At 40.8% G+C, this 25,494-nt stretch overlaps 3 protein-coding genes across 4 annotated transcripts; 2 read left to right on the forward strand and 1 right to left on the reverse strand.

The window, feature by feature from the left end:
* Nucleotides 1–5,718: 5,718 nt before the first annotated feature.
* Nucleotides 5,719–14,425, reverse strand: exoc8 (exocyst complex component 8). The gene is made up of 4 exons (XM_028605098.1): nucleotides 13,137–14,425; nucleotides 10,664–10,917; nucleotides 8,650–8,898; nucleotides 5,719–6,886 (listed from the first exon to the last, which is right to left on the reverse strand). The coding sequence occupies exons 1-4, from the start codon at nucleotides 14,284–14,286 to the stop codon at nucleotides 6,479–6,481; spliced, it is 2,061 nt and encodes a 686-aa protein (XP_028460899.1). The 5' UTR covers nucleotides 14,287–14,425; the 3' UTR covers nucleotides 5,719–6,478.
* A 2,208-nt stretch (nucleotides 14,426–16,633) lies between these two features.
* LOC114573569 (msx2-interacting protein) lies at nucleotides 16,634–20,527 on the forward strand. Of its 2 annotated transcripts, none has more exons than XM_028605840.1 (2): nucleotides 16,634–16,809; nucleotides 17,685–20,527. In XM_028605840.1, exon 2 carries the CDS (start codon nucleotides 17,704–17,706, stop codon nucleotides 20,062–20,064), a length of 2,361 nt encoding a protein of 786 aa, XP_028461641.1. In that variant the 5' UTR covers nucleotides 16,634–16,809; nucleotides 17,685–17,703; the 3' UTR covers nucleotides 20,065–20,527. The 2 variants fall into 2 exon arrangements, with proteins under 2 accessions (XP_028461641.1, XP_028461642.1); XM_028605841.1 differs by lacking the exon at nucleotides 16,634–16,809 and adding an exon at nucleotides 16,817–16,915.
* Nucleotides 20,528–20,671: 144 nt separating this feature from the next.
* Nucleotides 20,672–25,285, forward strand: sprtn (SprT-like N-terminal domain). The gene is made up of 5 exons (XM_028605843.1): nucleotides 20,672–21,325; nucleotides 22,104–22,203; nucleotides 22,720–22,848; nucleotides 22,965–23,274; nucleotides 23,703–25,285. The coding sequence occupies exons 1-5, from the start codon at nucleotides 20,994–20,996 to the stop codon at nucleotides 24,719–24,721; spliced, it is 1,890 nt and encodes a 629-aa protein (XP_028461644.1). The 5' UTR covers nucleotides 20,672–20,993; the 3' UTR covers nucleotides 24,722–25,285.
* The last annotated feature ends 209 nt before the right edge of the window (nucleotides 25,286–25,494 follow it).

Below are 25,494 nucleotides of genomic sequence, written 5' to 3' on the forward strand. Positions count from 1 at the left end.
CTGGAAATTCAAAGCCAGACTGTCATGGCGGCTGTTCAGAATACGATCTCATATCGTGAGATTATACTCATATTACTGAAACATGTTTCTGAAAACATTTTAAGTCAGAAATAGGCCATGCAGTTGCTGAATCTGTTTTCATTTCAGATCAACAAAGGTCAGTTTAAAAGATTTTCGTCAGATTTTGAGAGACTCTAGTCACCTCATTCTGCTCGCCATTTCCGGGTGGGTCCCGACTGCCCTGCCGGCGACTGAACACATCAGGTCGGTCGAACATACCGAAAAGACTCGAGTCACTGACCTCGCCAGACTGTCCAACGGCCGATAATCTCCTTGGTGTGTCAGCACCTTTAAAGGTCCCATGACATGCTGCTTTTTGGATGGTGGATGGTGGCCTTGACCAACTGCCACTTTGCTCATTTGACAAATAAACTAATTAAATAAATAAATAATGTCTCTCTTTCTCATGGGTGGGCCAAATTCTCTGGACGGGCAAAGCAGAGAAAGGGGAGGTAACCTTGCTCCTTATGACCTCATAAGGAGAAAATTCCAGATTGGTCCATCTGAGCTTTCATTTTCTCAAAGGCAGAGCAGGATACCCAGGGCTCGGTTTACACCTATCGCCATTTCTGGCCACTGGGGGACCATAGGCAGGCTGGGGGAATGCACATTAATGTTAAAAAACCTCATAAAGTGAAATTGTCCTGCCATGGGACCTTTGATATTAAGCCTCTGGCCCCTCTAACTGTGGCAAATATTTTCATAAATGTTTCACCCCACTTTTATCCCCAAAGAGGGGATATTATTCATATTGCAGTGATACATAAAATGTAGGTAAACGCTGAATGAGTATTCTTGTGTTTATTGTTATATGCGTATCGTCTTTTGTAGAACCAAACCTATGGAGGGCTTGTAGTATGTAACACTTATGCTTTTATTTGGTACCCCTCTAAGATCGCATGTGGCCCCAGCATGGCCCCTCCATTTCAAATGGTCTAGAACCGCCACTGAAGGGATGTACTCATAAAAATGTAAAGGCAGGGCTGCAAATCACTTTAAGACAGCTCAGTGTGATAGAGATGAAAGCTTGAGTTAAATTGTCATTTTGACAGTAATGCAGACGTCTAAATGGTTTTTGAAAGTATAGCAATCATTGTAAGATGCTCCTGGAGCAAATCCAAACTCCCAACAGCACTTTAAATTACAGTCAATTAAGAGTTATTTTTAGATTGCATTCATAGGAACTCAGGCTACATTTTCTGTAGCCATTTCATGTCAAAGGTGCTGTTTTTGAATTTACCCCCAGGGATCACTAAAGTCTAGACTAACTACAGATACCAAATAAATGAAATGGAGTAAAAGGAATCTGAATGAATGGATTGTGGAGTAAAAATATAAAGTAGCAGAAAATGGAAGCACTTTCTTAAAGCACAAGTACCTCAATCATGTACTAAATAGCTACAGTATTTGACTAAACGTAGGCCTAGTTAATTTCTACCACTGTTGTAAAATATATAAAAGTCATCAGTGGTGGTTTAATGGTGGGGCAACAACTAGTTATAACAACCAGATAACATAATGGACAATTTCACCATTTCCCACTTCCCACTTAATTTAAGACAGGAAATAATCTGATGAGCACAAAGGCCTACCGATCGTCAATTTGCTGTCATACTGCTCAATTCCCTGTTTATATGAGCCATCAGTTTTGGATAGCTATGTTTGTCCAATTTTACCTTGTTGTTCTGATGCTTTTGTGTTTGGTATTCCTCTAAGAAAAGATGCTTGAGTTCAGACTGATCTCATAAAGTGACGTATGTATGACATGTATGCCGTTTTTGCGTGTTATCAAGACGCATGATCGCTTTTTAGCGTGTTTAGCAACGCCGGTCAGCCGCCATTGACCTACATTACGTGTGAATTTTTGCCGTAGCGAGTAGAACCGGGTCCCGAGTGTGGCGTTTGTCACCCGTTTTTTAATTTTTTTAAGTCTTCCCCAATGTTTCTTTCCTAAACCCAACCATTTATTGTTTTCCTAAGCATGTGACATCGGTCACCGTCGTGTTTTTGCCGTTTTTTTGTGTTACTAAAGCCTTTCCCAATGTTCTTTTCCTAAACCCAACCTTTATTTATTTATTTTTTTACACGCGTGTGACGTTGTTCTCGCGATAGTACGGCACGTTCTCGCAATAAGCCACGTGATGGGTATGTTTACATCCGCTGTATACAGCGTAGACATACACGTAGAAAGCTCAAAATGCGTACAGATAACACGCCATTTGGCTTCATGAAAGTGGCGTGTATGTTTACGCAAAGTCATGACGCCATGTTGCAGAGTTCCTGAGAATCTGTTCTTGGTTTATCATAACAATATCTCGCGGCTGGTGAACACCGCGGTGTTTAACCTCAAGTTTTCCTTTAAAAGACAGACATGGTGTGGCGACATGGTTTACTATCTTCAAAGAAGAAATACAAACAGTCTGACAACTACGAGCAAATGACAGACAGACAAACGGTACTTCATTGGCAAACAGCTAATCAAAAGCGGGTGCAGCGGTCCAACAGCCAATCAGCGTTGGGCATGCGCATTGCTGTTTTCGCACATTCTGGGCACTTGACATTGTAAACAATTAAAAGACCAAACAACTATTATATTATATGACCAACTGACCTCAAATCATAGAATCATGATAAATAACAGCAGCATGTATTAATCCAGAATTGTATTCATTTCTATGTTACTCAGTGTCACTAAAACCACTTTTAGCATTGCATTAATGTGTACATCATGTTACATCTTGCAGTAAGGTAGGGGGCTCATTTTAACTAATTTATATAGGCCTACTGGAAAGTTGCTAGCTTGTGAATTTCACCCCAAAAAATGTTCTCAATCTATAATAATACATCACAATGTATGTGTTGCTATCATCTGAATCTGCAAAGTTCCTAGTAAATAAAGTTGAAATACTTGATAGAAGGGCAGTGCATTATAGTGAGGCGACGTTTTGTGGCTTACCAAAATAGCAGTCTAATGGAATTTGTATCCCACCAGAACTTTTAATAGTAACTTCTCCATATTCCCAAAGATTATTAGGCATGATCTAAAGTAATACAAAATAAAATACTTAATCATAAGGCAGATATTTTGCATTATATAGAGAATGAAGACACTGAGATGAAGTATTAAAGTACAGCAGCTTCACTACAATCTTAACCTTTGCTGTTGAAGAATCAAAATTACCTTTTATTCATCACGTGAAATATTCCCTGTATATTCCTCGCGTTGACTGAATGAATTCCTCTTGAATAATCCCACCAGTGACCAGCCTGATGCTTCTTCTCTGAAGATAAGCTGATAACTTCACCCGAGGTTTTCCTCGAGCCCTCGATCACACCAGTGCTTGTAATAAGACGAGCTGTGAAGTAGAGAGAACAATCGTGTTGAATCATGAACGGAGTCTAAAAATATCAGAGTCTGCCATCGTGGCATGCCGGGCCTGTCGCTGCTGGGAAACGTTTGACACAAAGAGAGGAGCAATTGTTTTCTTGTTGCAACAACACAATCCGATTTGGTTTAACTGGCTTTGACTGCAGGAACAACTGTGATATCTGGGAAATATCTGGAAATGAGATGGAGACTGAACAAATGCTGAGTACAATGAGTTCAGACTAATGCAGCTTTATTCACACAACAAACAAACATACTTTCATGGAAGAAAGAACAGTTGACATGCACCAAATGTATATGCCAAGGTTTCTCCTAGAAAGGAAGATAACCATGTGTACACCCTCCTAAGAGCATGTACCCATAGTGTCATCAGAATAACTCCTCCTTTATACTTTTTGTCCTCACATGCTTCAAGCTATCTATTTCAGTGCAACAGTTTACTCTTAAACTACACCTTTTATGGCACGTGCTCCTAATAGATTCCCACATTCCTGGCTCCAATTCCTCTGTGTAACAGTTGTACCCAAACTCATAATAGATTCTACACATTCTAAGCTGTTCCTGTGGGTGAAGGTTGTCCCCAGACTAACCTTCTTGTGTAGTACACTACATACAAGATATAAAATACATTTTAAACATGTAGGCTGAAATATCCAACCTATCAAACTGCAAAACAGGATGTTGAATGCACAGATTTCCCAAGAAATAGTAAAAAATAGTAAAAGAAACTAAAACATTACTGACATTATTATTAGCATTATTACTTATTTTTAGTGAAAAGATTATAAAAGGTCACCTTAACATCTACATAACTGAAATTAATGGTCATATTCAAAATGTCCTGATTTTGAGCTGCCACAAGAGGGCAACATAGCTATAAAACAAGGATAAGATTTTTTATTGTTTTTGGTATCTGAGCTGCAGTGCTTTCATTTTTGCACAGTCACAGAAACATGCTTTTTTTATATACATATGATGTGCTGTAATGTGCAGGTACAGCAGATGCTTCAGTCTTTCTCTGTATCCATTAAAGATTTTGGCTTTTAGTTCAAAAGTTCCTCGCGGACCTCCACCAAGTGAGTTAGATGGGCAGGGATTGGTTTATCCGGTAAAACGAACACACCTACATGTAGGATGATTTGTCTGCCAAATATTAATCTGAGGATTAGATTGATCAAATCCTTTGCAATACTGATTCTTCATTCATCAGTTCACAAGAGCAATCAAGTGCGATGGTAGAGCAAAATATGTGGAGTGTAACTCTAATTAGAGCCTTTTCACAGATATTTTGATTCAAAATAAAGAACAGGTGGAACTAATAACATTCATTGCTGCAATCCCTTCCAGCCATTACTGTTTAATAACCATAATTACCCATTATTAATGTTATTAATTCCACCTGTGCTTTCCCTGCTATGACACGTCAAAATGTTCTACCATGAAAAGGTCTAGAAAAGAAAACGAGTGCTTTGGTGCAGGTCAGAAAGATAAATTCAGATAGAAAAACAACATGTAAACATGCCAAATAGACTTTTGGCATGGAAGAAAGGATAAACTGGTGATCCTTTACAAACAAACGCATCAGTCATTATCATCATTATGGTTATCATCATTATTTAGGATATTATTCACCTTAAGGTGGCAATGTACTGTATATAAGTACTGACCCTTTTAGGTATGTAGGCATGTATGTATGTAGGTTAAGTATATGCATGCATATGCAAACACACTGTATGTATGCATGTATGTACAGTAGAAAGTTATCTGAGTAAGTGTATATGTTCTTTAGTTTTTTTTGTATAATTTATTTTATCTTTCTTGTCTTGTCAATATTTTCCTTGACAATTTGTTTGTTACTCTTAAAAATGTAAGGGGGGCTGATATAAGCTGAAGCTTTGGTTACGACCAATAAATAAATTAAATTATTGAATTCATTCATTCATTCATACTCTCCAGTTAACTGTCAATACAGCAGAGAGCCTTGTTTCTGTATGGGCAAGGTTTAACTTGCATTTTTTACAGAACAACAGAAATGATACATGTGGGAAAAGAAATTTCAGTTAATGTAAGTGATGTTATTTTAAAAAAAAAAATACTTCGTTTAGCTTTTAAAGGTGGGCTTGACAGAAACATTTTGGAAACCACAGCTCTTTTATATAGGAAATTCACTCTGAACACATTCTTTTACATAGCAGGAACACATCCTCAGCCAAAAGCTGCTTTGTTGTTAAGTGAACGTATATCGTTTTGGAAATACCAAAAAACACTGATTGTGCATGAAGATCTTTATTGAATTCCATGTGTTTTGTTAAACGCAAACTCTAATTTCACCAGTGCATTTACTTTTCAGTCATCCCTTTTAATCAGTCCTAGCAGCTGCAATACTATTTAGTGTCTAACAATGGTCCTGTGGCATGAAAATAAAAGCTTCCAACTTATGCATAAACATTAGCTTTTCATGTTGAGTACACACATATTCAATTAAGATCAGATATTGCCAATATCTGGAATCATTTGTGTAATGACAGTTCAGGAAAAAAAAAGAAACCAGGGACACACACGTGCACAAAACGGCATATAACCGGTTTGATCAGAAAATGAACATACATTTATCAGCTGTTTGTCTCAAATGTGTCCCGAAGAACCATATTCTCATTGCACGATTACACAGATTTGAGGAATGGCGCGCTTCTTGGTTAGCTTGGTTAGTCCTGCAGCGATAGGAATTTTTGAAAACAATACTAATATCAGATCATTTTTCATCAATATAAGCCAACATCAATATCAACCATCAATAGGCATTTTTGCGTGAGTTGGTAAAAATTCAGGTGCAAAGTAACTTTTTGCACATACCTATCTTGAGGTATCGTATTCTGCTGTTCTCCAAGATGCATCCTGTCAGTTCTTGTCCTGCAATCTCAAACCAACTGACAACTAGCCGTTATTTCTAAAATGGGAGTTGAAAATGCCAGGACAGTCGGTAAAAGAACATTTTAAAGTTTGATTTGCCCGTCCGCCTTTACTACGGTCTTAGACCACAGACGTGGTACTCTCTGGGTTGATTCGAACCGGCCTGGTGCTCTTCCTCAGGTCCTGCAGCTGTTTGGCCGGCTTGCCCACGCCCTCCTCGAACCTCCTCTCCACCACGGGCAGAACGGTATCGTGGAGGAAGGTGGCGTTCTGCATGATGAAGGCCTTCTTCTCCGGGTCCTGCTCACAGCGCAGGCTGTAGTCCACGTGCTGCACGGCCACCAGGATGATCTCCCTCAGGCTCTCCAGCAGCACCATGTGCAGCTCGGGGAAGTAGAGCTTCAGGCCTTCCTCCAAGAAGCTCATCATCTGCTTGGTGAAGGCCACGATGGTGTAGCTCAGGTTCACCCAGCAGTCGTCGCCCGTGTACTGCTCGAAGCCGCCAATGCCACAGCTGCGCATCTCGTCCTGCAAAGAAGAAAAAAATTTAAATTTATTGAAAAGAATTCTGGATATAGGATTATTATATAATTACAGGATATACTGTAAAATCCTCTATTCCTGACTCAAGCAACACAAAACAAATATATATATATATATATATATATATATATATAAATCATGCAATGAGAATTTGGTTCTTTGGGACACATTTGAGACAAACAGCTGATAAATGTATGTTCATTTTCTGATCAAACTGGTTATATGCTGTTTTTGTTCTTTCTGAAATGTCATTACACAATTGATTTCAGATATTGGCAATATCTGATCTTAATTGAATAGGGGGTGTGTGTGTGTGTATATATTTTCACAACATGTTTTCATAAAACACATTAATTTCATGATTGAAATTTTCTAACAATTCATAAATAAGTTACATAAATTACTGACAAGCTTGATAATTATACATTTACACCTTTTGACAGGCAAAATGCAGCCAAGCTATTCTTAAAAGAATTAACTGAAGGGGAACGCACAACTTCTTCTGGAAGCTGTGAAAAAAAAATTCTTTCTCTTTTCAGACCGGCATGTCCTAGGATAAAGTTTTAAAGAATTCCCTCGTGTCTCATACCTATTTTGAAAATTGAAAGATAGGCTCATCATATATTCCCTGTACAAGCTTATACGCCTGAATCATATCACCTCTGTATCTCCTAAATATGATATATGAATAAGATTCATATGGTAATGTAACATTGATTTTGCATATATATTGTATTCATGGAGGCTTAAACATGTGTTGTCATTAACACCAAGCATCGGGTACGTCTTTCCTCTGCGCACAGGTAAAAATCACAAGAAGTTTCAATTAGTGAACTGTACCGTCTGCAACAAAGATTATTTTCAGTAACCCACCCATTCATTTTTTTCTATTTGTCAATCAGTGGTAGTTTATAAAATTAGAGTGTTGAGTGAAAAAAAGCCCATCACCATTTCCCAGAGTCCAAAGGTACAGAAAAATACGTCGCACATCTATAATGTGAGACAGGCGCATCGGAGGGGGACAAGTAAGCCAAAAGTAGCAAAGAAACTCCTGCACGCTGTCTAACTTGCAAAAAATAATACATTTAATAGCAGGCAATGTTTCGGTACTAGACCGAGAGTCCAAAGGTAAAACTTCAAATGTCGCGTTTTGTCCGACCGACGATTTTAGGTCTACTTCCATCCTACCTTCTGACCTATGTCATTTTAAAGAGTATCGGGACTTACGATCTTCGTTCCCAGGACCTTTTCCTTCAGTCTGTTCCAAAGGTTAGAACTGAGCTGGGGGAAAAGGGTGTTTAAGTTTGCTGCTCCCTCTACATGGAACAAGTTCCAGAAATCCATGAAACGTAATGAGCTTCTCTCATTGGTCGCTTTCAAGAGGATGCTGATTGACCTGGAGGCAGCCACATCTGGCTGCAGATGTTTTGCCTGATGTGTTTAGGATTGTGGTTGCCTTTGAGGGATTTGCTGTTTCAGTCGGAGGGGGGGAGGGGGTTTATGATAAATTTTATGATTTATTTTTATATTTTTGAACACACAACATACAGAACAAACAAATACAATCAAACAGGAACCAACCAGTCTGTCTGTCTGTCTGATGAGCTGTATGGTGCAAGATGAATTCCTGAAAGGATCAATAAATGTCTATCTATCCTTAACACAGTGACTGACATCCAATCACCAACAGGCAAAATAAGAAAAAGACGAGACGGAACATGAAACGCAACGTAAAAGCCAAAACCCACCTTGAGTTTTGTCAGAGCCTCGGGAGTCATGAGATTCATCCTCCTCCACATCTCCTCCGAGTTTCGGTGCTTGGTGGCTTCCATGATGATGTCATTGTAGCTCTGCAGCGCCGCCTTGATGTCTTTGACCAGCAGGGACTGCAGGGTGAACGTCAGGTCCAGGCCGATCTCAGTCAGCTGCTGACAATGCTCCTTAGCCACTTTAACGCACTCGGCTGCTGTCGACAGGCTCTCCTTGCTGTCAAACACCTGATGAAGACGAAAAAAACTCACTTTATTGGGTTCATTTTTTTTGCTATTTCACAAGAACAAATACACTTTCACATGCTTTCGAAACATGTTACCTCCCATGCCAGTGTTTTCAACCTTCAATGTAACAGGTAAATAAGATGGGAAGGTTAGCAAGTTAACTAAGTAATAAAACAACAACATAATAATTAGTTTTTTACCAGACTTCTCTCCTCTTCTTCGAAGCAAACAGCCATATTTTTCCTTAGTTTTTTAATATTTTTTTTTTAGAAGTAATACACAGTAGGGCTGGGCGATATGGAGAAAATCAGATATCATGATATTCTCGACTAAATATAGGGCTGGGCGATATGGACCAAAACTCATATCCCGATATATTTTGGCTGAATATCGATATACGATATATATCACGATATTTTTTTCCGCAAAGTGAGAGCAGTTCAGTCAAAGTCAAAGCCAAATATGGCATGTCACAAGTAGTTTCATAGAAACCGAACAGTTGCAAAATCAAATGAATAAATAATAAACAGGTTTCTTCACCTTGTTCATGATTAAATGCTCAGCTGTTCAAATAACAATATGATGTAAACATAAATACTGTATAACAACAGGAGTACCTTTTTTTTTAATCAAAGCTCCATAAGGTGCACATTTAAATAAAAAAAATATCTTAAATAAAAAGCCTATAAAATAAAAGAGGCCAATCCAAAAGGAGTCAGCAGCTTTCTTGGAGCAAGGATCAAATTTGAACTATATTGATATATGCGATATGGTCTAATTCCATATCTCATTTAAAAATATATTGATATATTTTTTATATTGATATGTCACCCAGCCCTACGTTGACTTTAAGACATCAGCAAATATTATATGTATGTCATTGGTAGGGCTGGGTGATATGGAGAAAATCACGATATTCTTGACCAAATACCTCGATATCGATATTGAAGCGATATTCTAGGGTTGACAGTTGGTGCTTTAACAAAATATCTTCACACTTAGATTTTTGATAAATAATCATCAGTAATGTGGATATAATGACTAAGTGGGTAAAGGCAAATAATTAACAGCTAGAACAGTCTGATAAGTTCAGAAAATGACATCACTTTACTGTAATGCAGCCTTTAAAACCAGGAAAAGACACTTATGTCATATCACGATATTACGATATCCAAAATCTAAGACGATATCTAGTCTCATCTCACGATATCGATATAATATCGATATATCGCCCAGCCCTAACTAAATACCTCGATATTCTCGAATTGACAATTGGTGCTTTAAAAAAATATCTTCACGCTTAGATTTTAGATGAATAATCATCAGTAATGTGGTCATAATGTCTACGTGGGGAAAAGGCAAATAATAGAACAGCTAGAGTCAGTCTGGTAAGTTCAGAAAAGTACATCACTTTACTGTAATGCAGCCTTTAACACCAGTAAAAGACGACATTTATGTCATATCACAATATTACGATATCCAAAATCTAGTCTCATATCACGATATCGATATAATATCGATGTATTGCCCAGCCCTAATACACAGTATCCAAAGTTTATAGTCTAGGCTCAAACTCTACTTCTGAATTGCAGTCCACTTGCTCTTTTTATGATTCCAGATCAAACACTTTGGTCATGTTCTTTTTTTTTTTTTTTTTTTTTATATATATATCTATTTTTCTTTTTTTAAATCACAGGTATCAGTACTAAATCATCTTTTCCCATGTTTGACGGGCCGCTGCTTGTCTGTCTGATCCTCTTACTACCTGCTTGCTGAAGGCGTTCACAAACATCCTCATGGCTGATTTGGACCAGACCACGAAGGCGGAGTAGCAGCCTGTGTTCCCCGCAAAGTCCATCTCAAACTCCTTGGCCGTCTCCAGCAAGCTGGTGAAGAAGATGTTGCAGAGTTTGTGGATGTAGAGCAGCGTGGCTCCTTCTATGCGAAGCTGCCGTATGGCCGTCTGGACCGCCACGGCGCGGTTCTTCAGAAACAACTCACAGGCCTTGGTGGACTGGCCTGAAACAGAAAAAAAAAACTAAATTCAAATTGACTGCAAATATTTGATCTAATGTGAGACAGGGCCATTGTTGGGGCTTTACCATGTGTTATTTCATATAGACTATTACATTTCCAGAAAACATGCTATATCGTTATCAAGATATGAAATGACCTACAGTATAGAAGAGATACAGGATAGAAGATTTAGGCCATATCGCCCAGCCCTAATAACACATATCTAAAAACTATCAGAACCTAATCATTACTAAGGGATGATTAGTTTGAAGATAGAGAAACTATTCAAACGAATATAACATTGCTGCTTTTGTATGTCTTATGCAATAGTAGGGGTGGGGGAAAAAAAAAAAAAAAAAAAAATCGATTCACGTATGTATCGTGATTATTTTTCTATTCTCTTCCCTACAAATCGATATTTTTAATTACATTTTTTTACCAATGATTCATTATTTTCTGTTTATACGGTTTCCAGCAAAACACTAGCCTCGTGAGACCGTCCTGATCTCGCGAGCTCCAGTTTTCCACTCGCAGATCAGTCCGGCATCTTGAGGTAGAGAAAATTTGGAGCCGTTCGCCAAACGCCAGGGCCAATCAGCGTTGGTTTTGAGGTGGGTTAGGTGGTGATAGACCGATGGTTTATCCAATCAGCTAACCAGTATTTTCAGACAGCGGCCCTAATTCTGTTAGCCGTTCGGTAATGCTTTTTTTCTCTTGGATCCTTCTTTTGGAATATGGTCCGGGAACCTGAAATGGTGCCTTTTATTCCTAAATTCTGGTTACACAAACGGCAAATCTCCTTTACCGACATGTTGCTTGCATGCTGAGCTAACGAGCTATGCTTTACCTGCAGCAGCAGGGGCAGGCTTGTGGTTGTATTTTCATACGCTTCGTGGATCTGATTGGTTGATTGGCCCGTCTATCACCAACATAGGTGATAGACAGATGGGTCATCCAATCAGCTAACCAGTATTTCCGCCCCTTCCCAAAAGTTCTCCAACGGAAAGTTCCCAGATGGATATGCCAAGCAAATGTGAAGCAATCCATCTGGTGGAGTCAGGTTAGCAAAACACACCAAAAGCAGAAAATACATATTATGTACTTTATTATTATGTACTTCATAAAATGAAATAAATGTCTGACTGACTGACTGATATGTCAGTGTTTCCTCTATGTTGATTTTGTAGTGGCGGCCCACCATGGCAAAATTTCTGCCACCACGATATCAGAAATAGGGCTGTACAAAAAATGTAGTCGCGGTTGCCTTTTAAATTATCCTGCCGCTCACATTGCAATTTAACAACAAGCTAGGGCTGTGCAATTAATCAAAATTTAATCGCGATTATGATTTTGGCTCCCAATGATCACAAAAAACGAATAATCAAGAAAAACATTTATTTGGCTGATTACGTTTTGCAAGTAAACTCCTACTTTCTCTTGTGTTAGGAAAAGAATTAAGGCAAATTTTCACAGTTGTATGTGGTTTTTTTACTGTTGATTTAACTTTTCCACTGTTTTTTAAGTTCAATAATTGCAACATCTTTCCAGAAGTCAACGAGTAATCGTGTTAAATTATCGTGATTTCAATATTGACCGAAATAATCGTGATTATATTTCTTTCCATAATCGAGCAGCCCTACAACAAGCAGAACATTTTCCGAGGTTATTGGACCCGTCCAGTTTAACTCCACATACCGTTGTGTTGATGTAGTTTATCGTCAAAACGTTTCGCTTTCTTCCGAGTCGACTATTAAACAAACAGCTCCACCAAAAACGTCACCGCGGTGGGTCCGTTCTAAGTGTAGACCTGTTGTAGATGTTAAGTGCCCTATAGTTCCTCTGTTCAGACAGACCTGCCCCCACTGCTAAAAAAAGAAATCCTGAAGGAAACACTGTATGTGATGTGTATCTTGTATTTAGAAAACAATTAGTCTTTAGAATTGCCTCTAGAAGTGTATTATTCAACTTTTTTGTGTTAAAGGAAAAGAAAATTGCAATACTATCTAATTGAGAATCGCAATAAATGAAAATCGCAATACAAACGGAATCGGCACCCATGTATCGTGAAAGGATCGAATAGGGACAAAAGCATATCGTCCAATGCAATAGTAAACATATATATATATATATATATATATATATATATATATATATATATATATGTGTGTGTGTGTGTTGTGTGAGGTGCTACTGGTGAAAACCAAAAAAAACCAAAGCAGGACCTAGTCTGATCAGCTGGGACACGGCCCTGCGGGTGGCTTTAGGTCCGCCGCGTAGCGACCGATCGGGAGACAACTCGAACACCAGAACCTCCGTCAGCTGCCGAACACGCTCGTCCACCTTCAGCCTCAGCTCTTTGACCCTCTGGGTGACCGGCTGCTCTTTGAGATACTCGTTGAGCTTGTCCAGCAGGTCCACGGAGCCCTCGAAGTCTCTCTGGGCGATGCAGACGTCCAGATCCTCCGGCAGCTCCTGGATCCACTCCGGGCTGAGGTCCACGCTTTCTTCGGCGCCCGCTGGCTCGTCCTCGTCCTGCTCGAACGGATTGGTGGACGCCTCCACCCTCGCGGGAGACGTCGGGACCTCCTCCTCCTTCGTGTGCCTGTCCTTGGTGACTTTGCTCTTCTTGGTTTCGTCCAGGATCTCCAGCCACTCCTTCTTGATCTTGCTGTTCTCCGCCTGGAAGATGCGGCTGTCGGGGAACATGAGGATCTTGAACATGTCCTTCATGGGGGGGTTGTCCTTTACGTTGACCACGGCGAAGCTCTCCAGGTCGTACAGAGCGTTGTATTTGTACTTCACCGTTCCCCTGCGGTTCGGCAGCCAGGTGGCGATCAACAGGCAGTCGTTCATCAGGAAAGTGTGCACCTTCTGGATGGGGGACATGTTGTCAACGTCAAACTCTACTAGGTCGCCGTTGTAAACAAGGTGCCTGCCTGGGGTGTCCATGATGTTTTTACCCCCCTCCACCTTCTCCAGCAGCGAGGTCAACGTCCTCTGCTTCAGCTCCTCGGTCTCCTTGGGGAAGGCAGCCTGCATCTCTTTGGAGGTCTCGTCCTTGTCTGTGGACAACAAGGCCTGGGTGATGCTCTCCATGATGCTCTTCTGCTCGGTCAGGATGTGGCTCAGCTGGTACATCTCGCTCTCCAGGTAGGAAATCTCCTTGGCCGTTTCAATGAACTGTCTGTAGTTCTTGTAGACGTTTTTCTTCAGGTTCTGAGCCGTTTCGTCGGCCAAGTTTTGGATTTTCTGACGATGCTCCTGCAGATCTCTGTCGCCGTCGGACTGCTGCGAAAGCTGCTTGACGTAATTTTGCGGTTCAAAATTAGGCGATTCGAGTAGCTTTCGCAGTCGATTCCCCGTTTCCGACATCTTCTATCGTGTACGTGTGTGTTTACTTGAACAAAATGTTGACAAATGAAGGACAAATGTAGAAAGAGGAAGAGTTCATCTGTTCGTGTCCGCTTGCCTTGCAACCCAAACAGGAAGTTGACACCCTGAAACGTCACGGGATTCAGAAAATGAGATGGCCAACAAATCGCATCAAAACAAATATTTTTTATGTTAAATTTGGCCGTTCCTAAAAGTCAAGATCTTTCTACAATGACAGCATTTTAAATATAAACTATTTATAAGACTTGACATGTTGCTAATTGTCAATGATTCAATTAATAACACAACTAAACTACAACAGAAAAACCCCGAGTGCATTTTAGATTGGCCTGAAAACACCGAGGCAGAGCCTTTTTTTAATAAACTTTATTTCAAAAAACAATTAGAAATTCAATCATCGCAGTATGTAAACAAATAAGATACACAAACATATACACATAATATATGAGAGTAAAAAAGAAAGTAATAGTCTAAACAGAAGAAAAATAAAGGAAACAAAAAGGGACAGACTTTCAAGAATGTTAAAAATTAAAGACAGCAGGAGCACTTAAACAAAGAGATTTGAGTAGATATCAGATATTAATATAGCTTTCTTATTGGATACCAACTTAAGAGACTCAAAGTACATGTCAAATTCAACTTGGAAAAGTTTGAAGCACAGTGTTGAACTGGAAAATTATGCCTTGTGGATATGGAACTTATCTAATAAAATAAAGAGATTTACAATATTACACATCTTTCTATATTTACATTCAAAATAAGTAATAATATGATTCCCTTCAAGTGTGATTGTATGTTTTGTTTCAGATACCATATAATCTTCAAAGCTTTTCCAGAATGCAATACAGAATGAAGAACCATAAAAAGATGGGTTAACGACTCTTGTTCTGTTTTACAAAAACTACAATAGTTATCAACAGGCATGAATTTCGAGACAAATAGGTTTGTAGGGTATATATTATGTAATATTTTCAAATGTAATTCCCTAACTTTGTTCGTGATACAATATCTAAAGGGAACAAGCCACGCCCTATGCCAGTTAACATCAGTAAAATGAGAATTCCATTTTCTTTAAATTTATGTTCTTTTAATAATGTGCTTATTAGTACAATTCCTGCTCAAAATATCCATACCGTTTACATAAAGAGTCAAATTAAAACCAGTAACTTCATTTTGTTTTTTATAACTTTTCATTAATTCTATTATGCCATTAGATTTGAAAACTGAATTATATTCTTTGAACTTTATTGGGAATGATTTCTCTCTGAGAAAAGATTACACCGAGGCAGAGCCGTAGTGCACCATGCATTGACAGTATGAGTGCACCACCCATTTACTGTAAATAACAGTCTATGAGTGCACCAGAGGAAGACTGGAGCAAATGGCTCCAGATTGTGATGAAGATGTAGCAAAAGAAGCAGATGCAAATTAAGTTGACGTTGATGACCACATGGAGGAGGTGCCAAGTGAACACAATGATAATGAATCATCAGATGCCGTGGAAACGATCTCTCAAGCAGCTGGAGATGAAAATATATCTGTGGAACAACCATAGACTGTTAATATTAATAATATACAGTCTATGGGAACAACCCACAGTGGACGCAGCAGATGAGATTTTACCTGTAGAACAACTCTGTAGATGGTTGTAAACTATACCTGCAAACTATAGTCGCTTTTCGGCGAAAATTGCCGTTATGAATGGGAAAATGTCATCACGTGAATCGTGTAGATCAGAGTTACTTTAGAGTAACTCTGATATTTTGAAAGTCGACTTTCAAAAATGTAAATGTCTTAACATGAATCCAACATTCCAACACCAATATTATTAGCAAATAGAAATCAGCCTATTTGTAAAAAACTATACAAAAACACATTGATGATAGGCTTACTTGCCTGAGTCACTGAGGTAGCCATCCACAGATACAGTTCATCCTAAGGATTCACTGTGCCACATGTATTTTTAACATTAAAACATAATTTATAAAATCACGCCAACTAATATTTTAATATCTTTTTTTAAATCCTTTTTTAGGCTGCCCTAACACGTTGTTGTAAGCCCACTTTAATATAGGGAGTCCGTGCTCCGTCTCTCGCTCAGTTATAAGATCCCTGGTGTAGATCCGAAGGCGATATTACCATAGACAGTATATAACGAATCCCACTATGGCCACGCCAAGACCCGCCCTTCAATAGCATTCACACACTACAATTGGCCAGGCGTCCATGCTTACATGTACAGGTCCTATCCACTGACCAATCCCCTAACCCTAACCTTAACCACTCGAGGAGAAATGCCTAACCCCAACCAATCGAGCTGCTTTATAGGGTGTACCTTGGCGTGGCCATAGTGGGATTCGTAATTTTGCGATCCGAAGTTTTTCAATTTCCCATAAACGAGAGTTTCAAAAACCTACTGCGGTCTTCTTCGCAATAAAACATCTTTGGTGATACGTCACGCGAGTCATTTGGCCAATCACAATCATTGACATTAGTTTTGAGGTAAGTGCCGTTATCTGCTAACAATATAATTGTTTTCTCTAACGTTGTTAACATGTTTAACGTTGACGTTATAATGGAAAGCAAGCTAGTCGGCTTGTCAGCTAACGTAAGATCAGCGAATTGTGTTGTTAGCCTACACTGTTAGTTCAATGTGAAGGATTTTGGCAAGGCCTTCTTGCTAAATGCCTTCTTCACTTCTCTCCAATGCTCCGAAACGGACGTTAGAGGGAACCTAAACATCGCTGCACAGGACGCTAGTTAACACTACACTTGGCAGCAGGAAACGTTAGCCTACCGTTAGCTAGCAGGTTAAAATGCTGACAGCTAAACGGTGTAAAAGTGTGTCTGTATTTCACTGGAGAGGACTCCAACAACAGTCTGTAGCTGCCTTTGTCTGAAAAACAACACAGATGTAGCGTTCACTTGAAACTTGCCTCGCCAGCTTCGTGCTGCATTCATAGTTGTTGTAAAATACCCTTTTCCCATCCAGCGGTTCTTTTTGTGGTTTAACAGGAATTTACCGGTGAAATAAGTTATTATTACATTTTTAATAATTTTTTATTTTATTAATTTTATTTTTATTTATATTTTTTGCTGCTTTTAAATGTCTTATGTATCCCTGTAGGGTGTCCTTGAGTGACGAGAAAGGCTCCTTTAAATAAAATGTATTATTATTATTATTAAATTAATTTTGGCCCTGTGGCCTTAGCAATAAACAAGCCATTCTTTAATATCGCTAACTGACGTTTTGTGCTCCTTTTTCTTAAATCTTTTTAAAAGTACCGGTTCAGGCACCGGCACTGTTTTAAAAGTATTGTTTATATTGTATTATTTTATATTATATATATCGTTATAAAATGTGTCAACTTTTTCAGCCCTTCTGAGTTTGCAGGTATGATATCTGAAGAACAACCCACAGCGGAGACTGCTACTGGCAAAGTCACAGAAATGAACACAACTGCCACCAAAGCTGAGCATGAGGAGAAATCTGTTCGAGGCAGAAGGGCAGAAACAGCTGAGGATAAACGAGAGGCAGCAGCAGAACAGACTGAAGATCCTGTCGGCCCTGCTCCAGTCAGAGGAAGAAGAGGGAAGACAACTGAAGCTGCAGCACCACCTGCTGTGAAACAAACAAGAGGCAGAAATGCAAAGTCTCAAGAAGGCAGGGATGTTGAGCTCGCAGTGGAAAAAAGTGCGTCCCTGCCTCCCAAAGTTGCCTTTAAGCCTAGAAGAGGAAGAAATGCCAAAAAAGCTTCTGAATATCAACCTGCGATGGTCCAAGAGGTTGCCCCTGAAATTGAACCGAATCGACCTGTTGATGTTGATGTTGCTCAAGAAGCACGTGACAGTGCAGCACCCCTGGAGAAGGCTGTGTTGAAGCCCAAGCGAGGGAGAAAAACTAAACAGCCTAGTACTCACCGTGACGGTGTCCCCCAAGCTGACAAGGCTAATGATGCAAATGAGGTCTGCAGTGACCAGCTGGAGGTGGTGCTCAGTGGAAGTGATGAAAATCAAGAACAACCCACAGCGGAGACTGCTACTGGCAAAGTCACAGAAATGGACACAACTGCCACCGGAGCTGAGCACAAGAAGAAATCAGTTCGAGGCAGAAGGGCAGAAACAGCTGAGGGTAAACGAGAGGCAGCAGCAGAACAGACTGAAGATCCTGTCGGCCCTGCTCCAGTCAGAGGAAGAAGAGGGAAGACAACTGAAGCTGCAGCACCACCTGCTGTGAAACAAACAAGAGGCAGAAATGCAAAGTCTCAAGAAGGCAGGGATGTTGAGCTCGCAGTGGAAAAAACTGCGTCCCTGCCTCCCAAAGTTGCCCTTAAGCCTAGAAGAGGAAGAAATGCCAAAACAGCTTCTGATGATCAACCAGAGATGGGACCAGAGAAAGCTGTGGAAACAACAGTGGTGACTGAGATTTCAACTCAAGCTGTGAGTGACCGGACTCCAATAAAAGAAAATGATTCCGCCCCCCCTGCAGAGGAAGCTGTCCTGAAGCCCGTTAGAGGGAGAAAAACTAAACAAACTCCTGTTGGGCCACCTCAGCTGGAGCCAGAGAAAAATGAAGTTGGGATTAATGAGCCTCTCGCAGCGGATGCACAACCTCAAAAGTCCATTCCTAGTCTTGGAAAACCCAGGAGAGGGAGACCGACGAAGCCTGATGCTGTTGAACGGAACGAGGTGATGGAAGACACGGTTGTTGCTGTGGGGACCAAGCAGTGGTCTCAGCCTCCACTCAGGGCTAAAAGGGAAATAAATGCTAAACAGGATGAAGAAAAGCTAGAGTCTACTTCCGTTGGTACTGCTACATCGCAGGAGCCAGCTCAAAAACTGAGGAGAACCAGGAAGGCAGAGCAAGACGTAGAACCGAGAGAAGTCCAAGCCATTGAAATGGTCGTTCCAGAGAAGACTGAAGCTCCACTTGTTGCCGAGCCAGTGAAGATGGATGAACCGACCACAGTGGCCGCAAAACCCAGGAGAGGAGGGCGGAACGCAAAACAAGGCCCCGTGGAGTCCACCGAGGTCCAAGAGGCCCCTGCCGTCTGCTCCGCAGACAAACTCAAAAGGGGTAGGAGAGGAAAACCGGTTACTGAAGAGGTTGGAGTCGCCGCTGTAGTACCAGAGGAAAAACCTGACCACGAGCTGGAGGCTGAAGGGAAGAATATCGCTGAGCCAGACACTCCAGTCATTAAACCGAGCAGGGCAAGGGCGGCGAAAACATCCGTAATAAACGAGGTTTCACAAGCCATTCCAGCCAAGGGAGCCCGTCGAGGTGCAGCTCTTCCCCTTGATGAGTCCAATGCAGAATCCACAGAGCCTGCGCCAACTTCAGTAGAGCCCGCCACAAGAGGGAGACGGGCAGCGGCAGCAAAGCCCACAGCAGACGACGCCACAGTGACCGGAGAGCAGCCTAATAATGCTGTTGTGGGAGACACCAAAATGTCCAAAAGATCCGTGAGGTGGAAAGCAGCTGTGGAAGTCTTTGACATTTCAAGAGTCAGCCTAACACCGGTAAAGGCAGTTCGAGGTAGGAAACCAAAACGCGTGTCAGAGTCGGCACTGAAAGCACAAGTGTGTCAAAAGATTCTAACCAAACTGAAGAGAAGGATCTCTCAGACAAAGAGAGCCAGGCGAGGGGCAAAGGTCGCCGATGTAACCACCGATGAAGCGGAGTCCCCACGCAAGGTGAAAAGTGTTGAGGCTGAGACACAGCCAAAAACCCAAAGAGGAAGAATTGCTAAGAAATAAAAGCGTTTTGTATATATTCTTAATCCTAATCGCATTTTTCTTATCTTTTTGTAATTGTCGTTCTTAGATTGTATCGCAGTTTACAAAGTAATTTTATAAACTGAAAATCAAGCACTGTTTTTTTTTTTTTCTTTTTCAATACAGCAGGGAATTTTCTAACCAGTTATTTTCTTACAAGCTTTATGTTGTTCATTTCAGATTTTGCAAATTTGTATGGTGAAAAAGGTGACTCAATCTTTTAGTACTTTTTAGATTGGCCAACTACTTGAAATAAAGAACACAACAATTCCCAGAATTCCTTTGTTGTTGTTGGCACCCTGACCGTTTCAAACCATGAGAACTTTGAAACAAGCAAGTTTTGTCAAGTTTGCCAGCATTTTTCAAATCTAGAGCCGGAAATATATTTAATAAGAGCATAATTGGTTACAACGATTTAAAAGCAGTAGTGCTACAGAGAGACAAAGGATCTTACTTTGATTATTCAACATATATATTAAAAAACAAAACAAAAATGCTGTATTTGCCACACACCTCTTTTATAAAAATGGATGGACGCAGTTATTTTTTATTTTTTTCTCCAGAAATGTTATTTTGAAATCCTTAACGGATATACTTTGGTTGCATTGTGGGAGACTTGACGCAACTGTTGGCGTTAGCTTTGGACTGACAGTTAGCAGAAGCCTTCGTCCAACATGAAGATACAAATATTTTAATGAAATCATGACACAAATTCGAGCATTTTTACAGGTAGTATATTTGCCAGACTGTATTCTGGCCGTGTGATTGTGTCACTTGTTTGAGAACCCCGTACCAGCTACGTTAGCTAGTTAGCTTCAGCAAGCTAATATAAACATTGGCACGCTAACGTAGCTACGTGGCTGGCTAACGCTACCTCAGCTCACATCACCTTTTTTAGTGTTTCAAGTGGAATGGATGAGGATTTTCTTCTCGCAATTCGGCTTCAGGAGCAGTTTGACAATGAATACGAGACATCAGCGTATTCGTCAAACAGCTTTGAGGACAATGGCTTCGGACAAAGCAGTAAGAAACGGAAAGTGGAGGTAGCTGGAGGGGGCAGCGATGTTGCTCCCTACTGGAAGCCGACTGTCCGGCCCGACAGGCCGCTGTCCATCGTGGACGCGTCCTGGGAGACGCTGGACCCAAGTCCCGATGTCCGAGCCATGTTTCTGGAGTTCAATGACACATTCTTCTGGGGGAAACTCAGCGGTGTCGAGGTTAAGTGGAGCCCAAGAATGACACTGTAAGTCACTTATTAGGTTATGAATTCAAGATTTACTTTATTGTCATTATCATGTGTACTTCTGTACATACCTATAATGAAATATTGTTCCCCAAGCTAGTGTCAGTATAAAACAAGTAAATAAATAAGATTAAAAAAAACACACACACAATACAGCATATAGACATAGGCCTGTAGGAGGAGCTTGGGCACAGAGTATTAAAGTGTAGTGGAGAGTAGCAGCTTGTGCAGAATAGCAGCACAGTATGTAAAGTGCAGGTGCAATGCAGTCATATGTTTAGTCCTAATAAAGTGCAGTTCAGTCATGTAGGTGCATGGCAGTTGGAGGGGGCACAGTCCATGTAAAATCCTCCTTAGATTTATAGTGTTGTCAAAGGTCAAAACTACACTGACTTCACTAAAAATACAGTTGTCATATGTTTGTATGGAGTTTGGTGTGACCAAAGGAGAGAAGGTGCTGTCATTGTTTAAAGGGCCCATATCACGCTCATTTTCAGGTTCATACTTGTATTTTTGGATTCCTACTAAAACAGGTTAAATGGCTCTAAAAACACTACTATTACTATTCTCATACTATGCAATATACCTGCAGTTACCCTGTGTCTGAAACACACACTCGACCTGCTTCATAATCAAAAAAGACATGGAAATCTCACTTTTTTTACAATAAGGGACCTTAATTCTATACAGTAAACTAGTGCTGCTGGGCGCAAATGGAGTTCATTTAAGGGCTGTCTGTCTCTAACGTCTCTGTCGCTCCTTCTGTGCTTTCTTGTAGGTGTGCTGGTGTGTGTTCTTATGAGGGCCGAGGTGGTCTGTGTTCAATCAGACTCAGTGAGCCTCTGCTGAAGCTTAGGCCAAGAAAAGACCTGGTGGAGGTACGGTGGACATATTTGTTTCTGGGAGGCGATTTGAGTATTCAAATGTCTTTTTATTCAAAATATTTCAAATCAATTTGCAGTAAAGAGAATAACTTCACTTGTGTCGAAACAGCAAACTTATGTCAAAGAAAAAAGGATCAGAAAAACACTGAAATTAGACCATGCAACTGAATATACCATTTATTTTTTTTTTTTTTTTTTTAACAATGATCAAACAGCTTATTATAAGGCTTGAAAGGTATACAACCAATTTACTAAGAGTTGGATTAGACGGTTAAAAAGAATACATAAATAGGCAAAGAAAAGTATCGTTAAAGAGCTCGTTAAAAAATACAATTGCAACTCTTCCTCTAAAGTTGTCATGCCTGTCGAGACACATTTTGCCTTCAGCTCCCAAGTCCCAGCTGGACATGTGTCAGTGTATGAGATGGAGCTGGAGATGAAAAGAAAAAACACGTCCTTTCTAAAACCGATTTACCTTGATTCATAATTATATTTGTTTTGCTTTAACAGACTCTCCTCCATGAAATGATTCACGCGCTGCTGTTTGTGACCCAGAACAACAGAGACCGAGACGGTCATGGCCCTGAGTTCTGCAAACACATGAACCGGATCAACAGTGCCAGTGGGACGAAAATATCTGTAGGTGTATCTTCTATTACACATTTCACATATTTAGCTGATAGTTTCTTATCTTGTCACAGCCTTTTAACAGAGGTTGCAATAATAATGAAAAATAAACCTCGTCCACTTGTCAGGTCTACCACAGTTTCCATGATGAGGTCGATGTGTACCGGCAGCACTGGTGGAAATGCAACGGGCCCTGTCAAAACCGCAAGCCCTATTTTGGCTTTGTGAAGAGGGCCATGAACCGGGCTCCATCTGCTCAGGATCCCTGGTGGGAGGACCACAAGAGGACGTGTGGAGGGACCTACACCAAGGTCAAGGAGCCTGAAGGATACGGCAAAAAAGGCAAGAAGGATGGTAAAAAGGATGGGAGGACCTCCGAGAAGAAGGCCTCAGAGAAGAAGGACTCAGGAAATGGAAAGCCTTCAAGTACAACTACAGGTGAAGAGCATGTTCCTCTGCTGTATGTTCTGCTGTAAAAGGGCTGCACAATATATCGTTTTTTTAACATAATCGCAAAATCAACTGCCGCAATAAATGCATCACAAAAGAAAACGGCACCTTAAAATGTAACCTTTATTAGTGGTGCCTTTTTATATTCAATTCAGTGTTTAATTTGTTCAATTAAAGAATGTTGGAGATGATTTCCTTTCATTTATCGCACGTAATATTGTTATCTCAGTATTCAACAATATCCTCACATTGTGCGGACCTATGTTGTAATAACATGTTCTTATTTAGGGTAGCAGCTCTTTAAGTCGAGTGAATTTCACTCCATGTTCTGGAGAATCCTTTCAAAGCATAATTTAATAATGTATTTGTTCGGACATCTCAATATTTGCCTGATTTGTACATTTTCTCCCTCTCAGGTTCTGGCTCACAGGACATAAGGAACATGATCCCATTCAGTGGCAAAGGATTCCTACTCGGAGGCACGTCGCAGTCCTCCGCGTCTTCCTCCCCATCTCACGCACCAGAAGTGCCTTCCTCTCCAAAGAAACCCTTCACCCCTTCATCTCCGGCTAAAACTCTCCATTCTCCCGTTCGCTCAGGCCTTAATAACCGAGGAATCTCTAGCGCCTTTCCCTCCGTCAGACCAGCTACCTCCATGGGCCAGAAGCAACCTGCGAAGAGGTCCGTCGGTAACACAAGAGCTTTCGTCAACATCAACGGCTCGCCAGTGAGAATCCCCAAACCGCACAGCAGCAGCAGCCGTAGCCAAGAAGCAGATAAAACCAAGCAGAAGTCCATCGAAGAGCTCTTCAACAGCTTCAGCAGGGCAGCGAGTCAGTCCTCCACCTCAGACCCAGAAACTAAAAGAGATTCACGGACATCACCGAACAGGACGACGAGCGCTGCCGCTGCGTCTTCCGTCTTTCGGAAACCGCAAAATAACCACCCAGCCTCCTCTTCCTCGCCCAGAACATCTATGCCTAGTCCTAGTGAATCCAGCCATGCTGTGGTTTCAACAGGAACCAAAGGAAGCCCTGCTAAACCAACACTGTCCACGTATTTCGGTCATTCTAACAGTGACGGTACATCAGGAGCTGCCGGTGGGGGTCCGGTATCGAGGAAGAGGCCGTGGGACGACAGCAGCAGCTCGTCCAGCATCATTGACTTCTTCCAGAAGACATTAGGCAGCGATTCAGCAGCATCGAAGGGGTCGGTGGAGACAAAATTGCCCGCAATGCAGCAAAGGTACGCAGCTGCCACCGCCTCGTCTTTATCCTCCTCTTCATCCTCCCTCCATTCTTCAGCAGGGCTGAATAGTTTTACCCCCTCCTCTTCCTCGTCTTCCTCCTCGGCGCTGATGGTCAGCTGTCCTGCGTGCCAAGCAAAGGTGCAGGAGTCAAAGATCAATGAGCATCTTGATTCCTGCCTCTCCTGAATGAGGAGGAGCTGATTCTAGACACTGACAGGGATGTGGCAATGCAGCCCAACTTTAAAAATGTTCAGGGAGAGTTTGCTGTGTTGAGTTTTAGTGATTTGATCTGACGTTGGACCAGATCTCCCTTTTTTAAGTTTCTCAATTTTTAGATGTTGGATTTTAGGGAAATGACTCCACTTTTGATTTGAAAAGAATGGTTGGACACCGTTTTACCACCAGATTGGATTGACTACCTTACTGTAATAATGACAATTCTTCTCTCACTAGTGCCTGTCTGACAGTTTGTGCCCGAGTGTACCAGAGAACAGCAGGGTTTAACAGATAATGTAAGTCATTCCCTTTTTAGGCTTAAATTAATGATGTCTTTTTCATCGGGGCAAAACACTCAAAGATTCCAGTAAATCCTGTCTGGTGGCGAGGACAAGTCTGTGTATTGTACCAGTAACTGAAGCATTCTTGTTTTAACTTTTGTTGAATATTTTAAGGATGACATTAGAGCTGCAACGATTAATCGATTAGTTGTCAACTTTTAAATTAATCGCCAACTTTTTTGATAATCGATTAGTCGGTTTGAGTAATTCTTTTAAGACAAAAGTAAACATTCTTTGATTCCAGCTTCTTAAATGTGAATATGTTCTAGTGTCTTCTCTCCTCTGTGACCGTAAACTGAACATCTTTGAGTTGTGGACAAAACAAGACATTTTGAGGACGTCATTTGGGGCTTTTGGGAAACACTGATCCACATTTTTCACCATTTTCTGACATTTTATAGA

The sequence above is a fragment of the Perca flavescens genome, chromosome 18 (assembly GCF_004354835.1).
Source record: "Perca flavescens isolate YP-PL-M2 chromosome 18, PFLA_1.0, whole genome shotgun sequence".
NCBI lineage: Eukaryota > Metazoa > Chordata > Actinopteri > Perciformes > Percidae > Perca > Perca flavescens.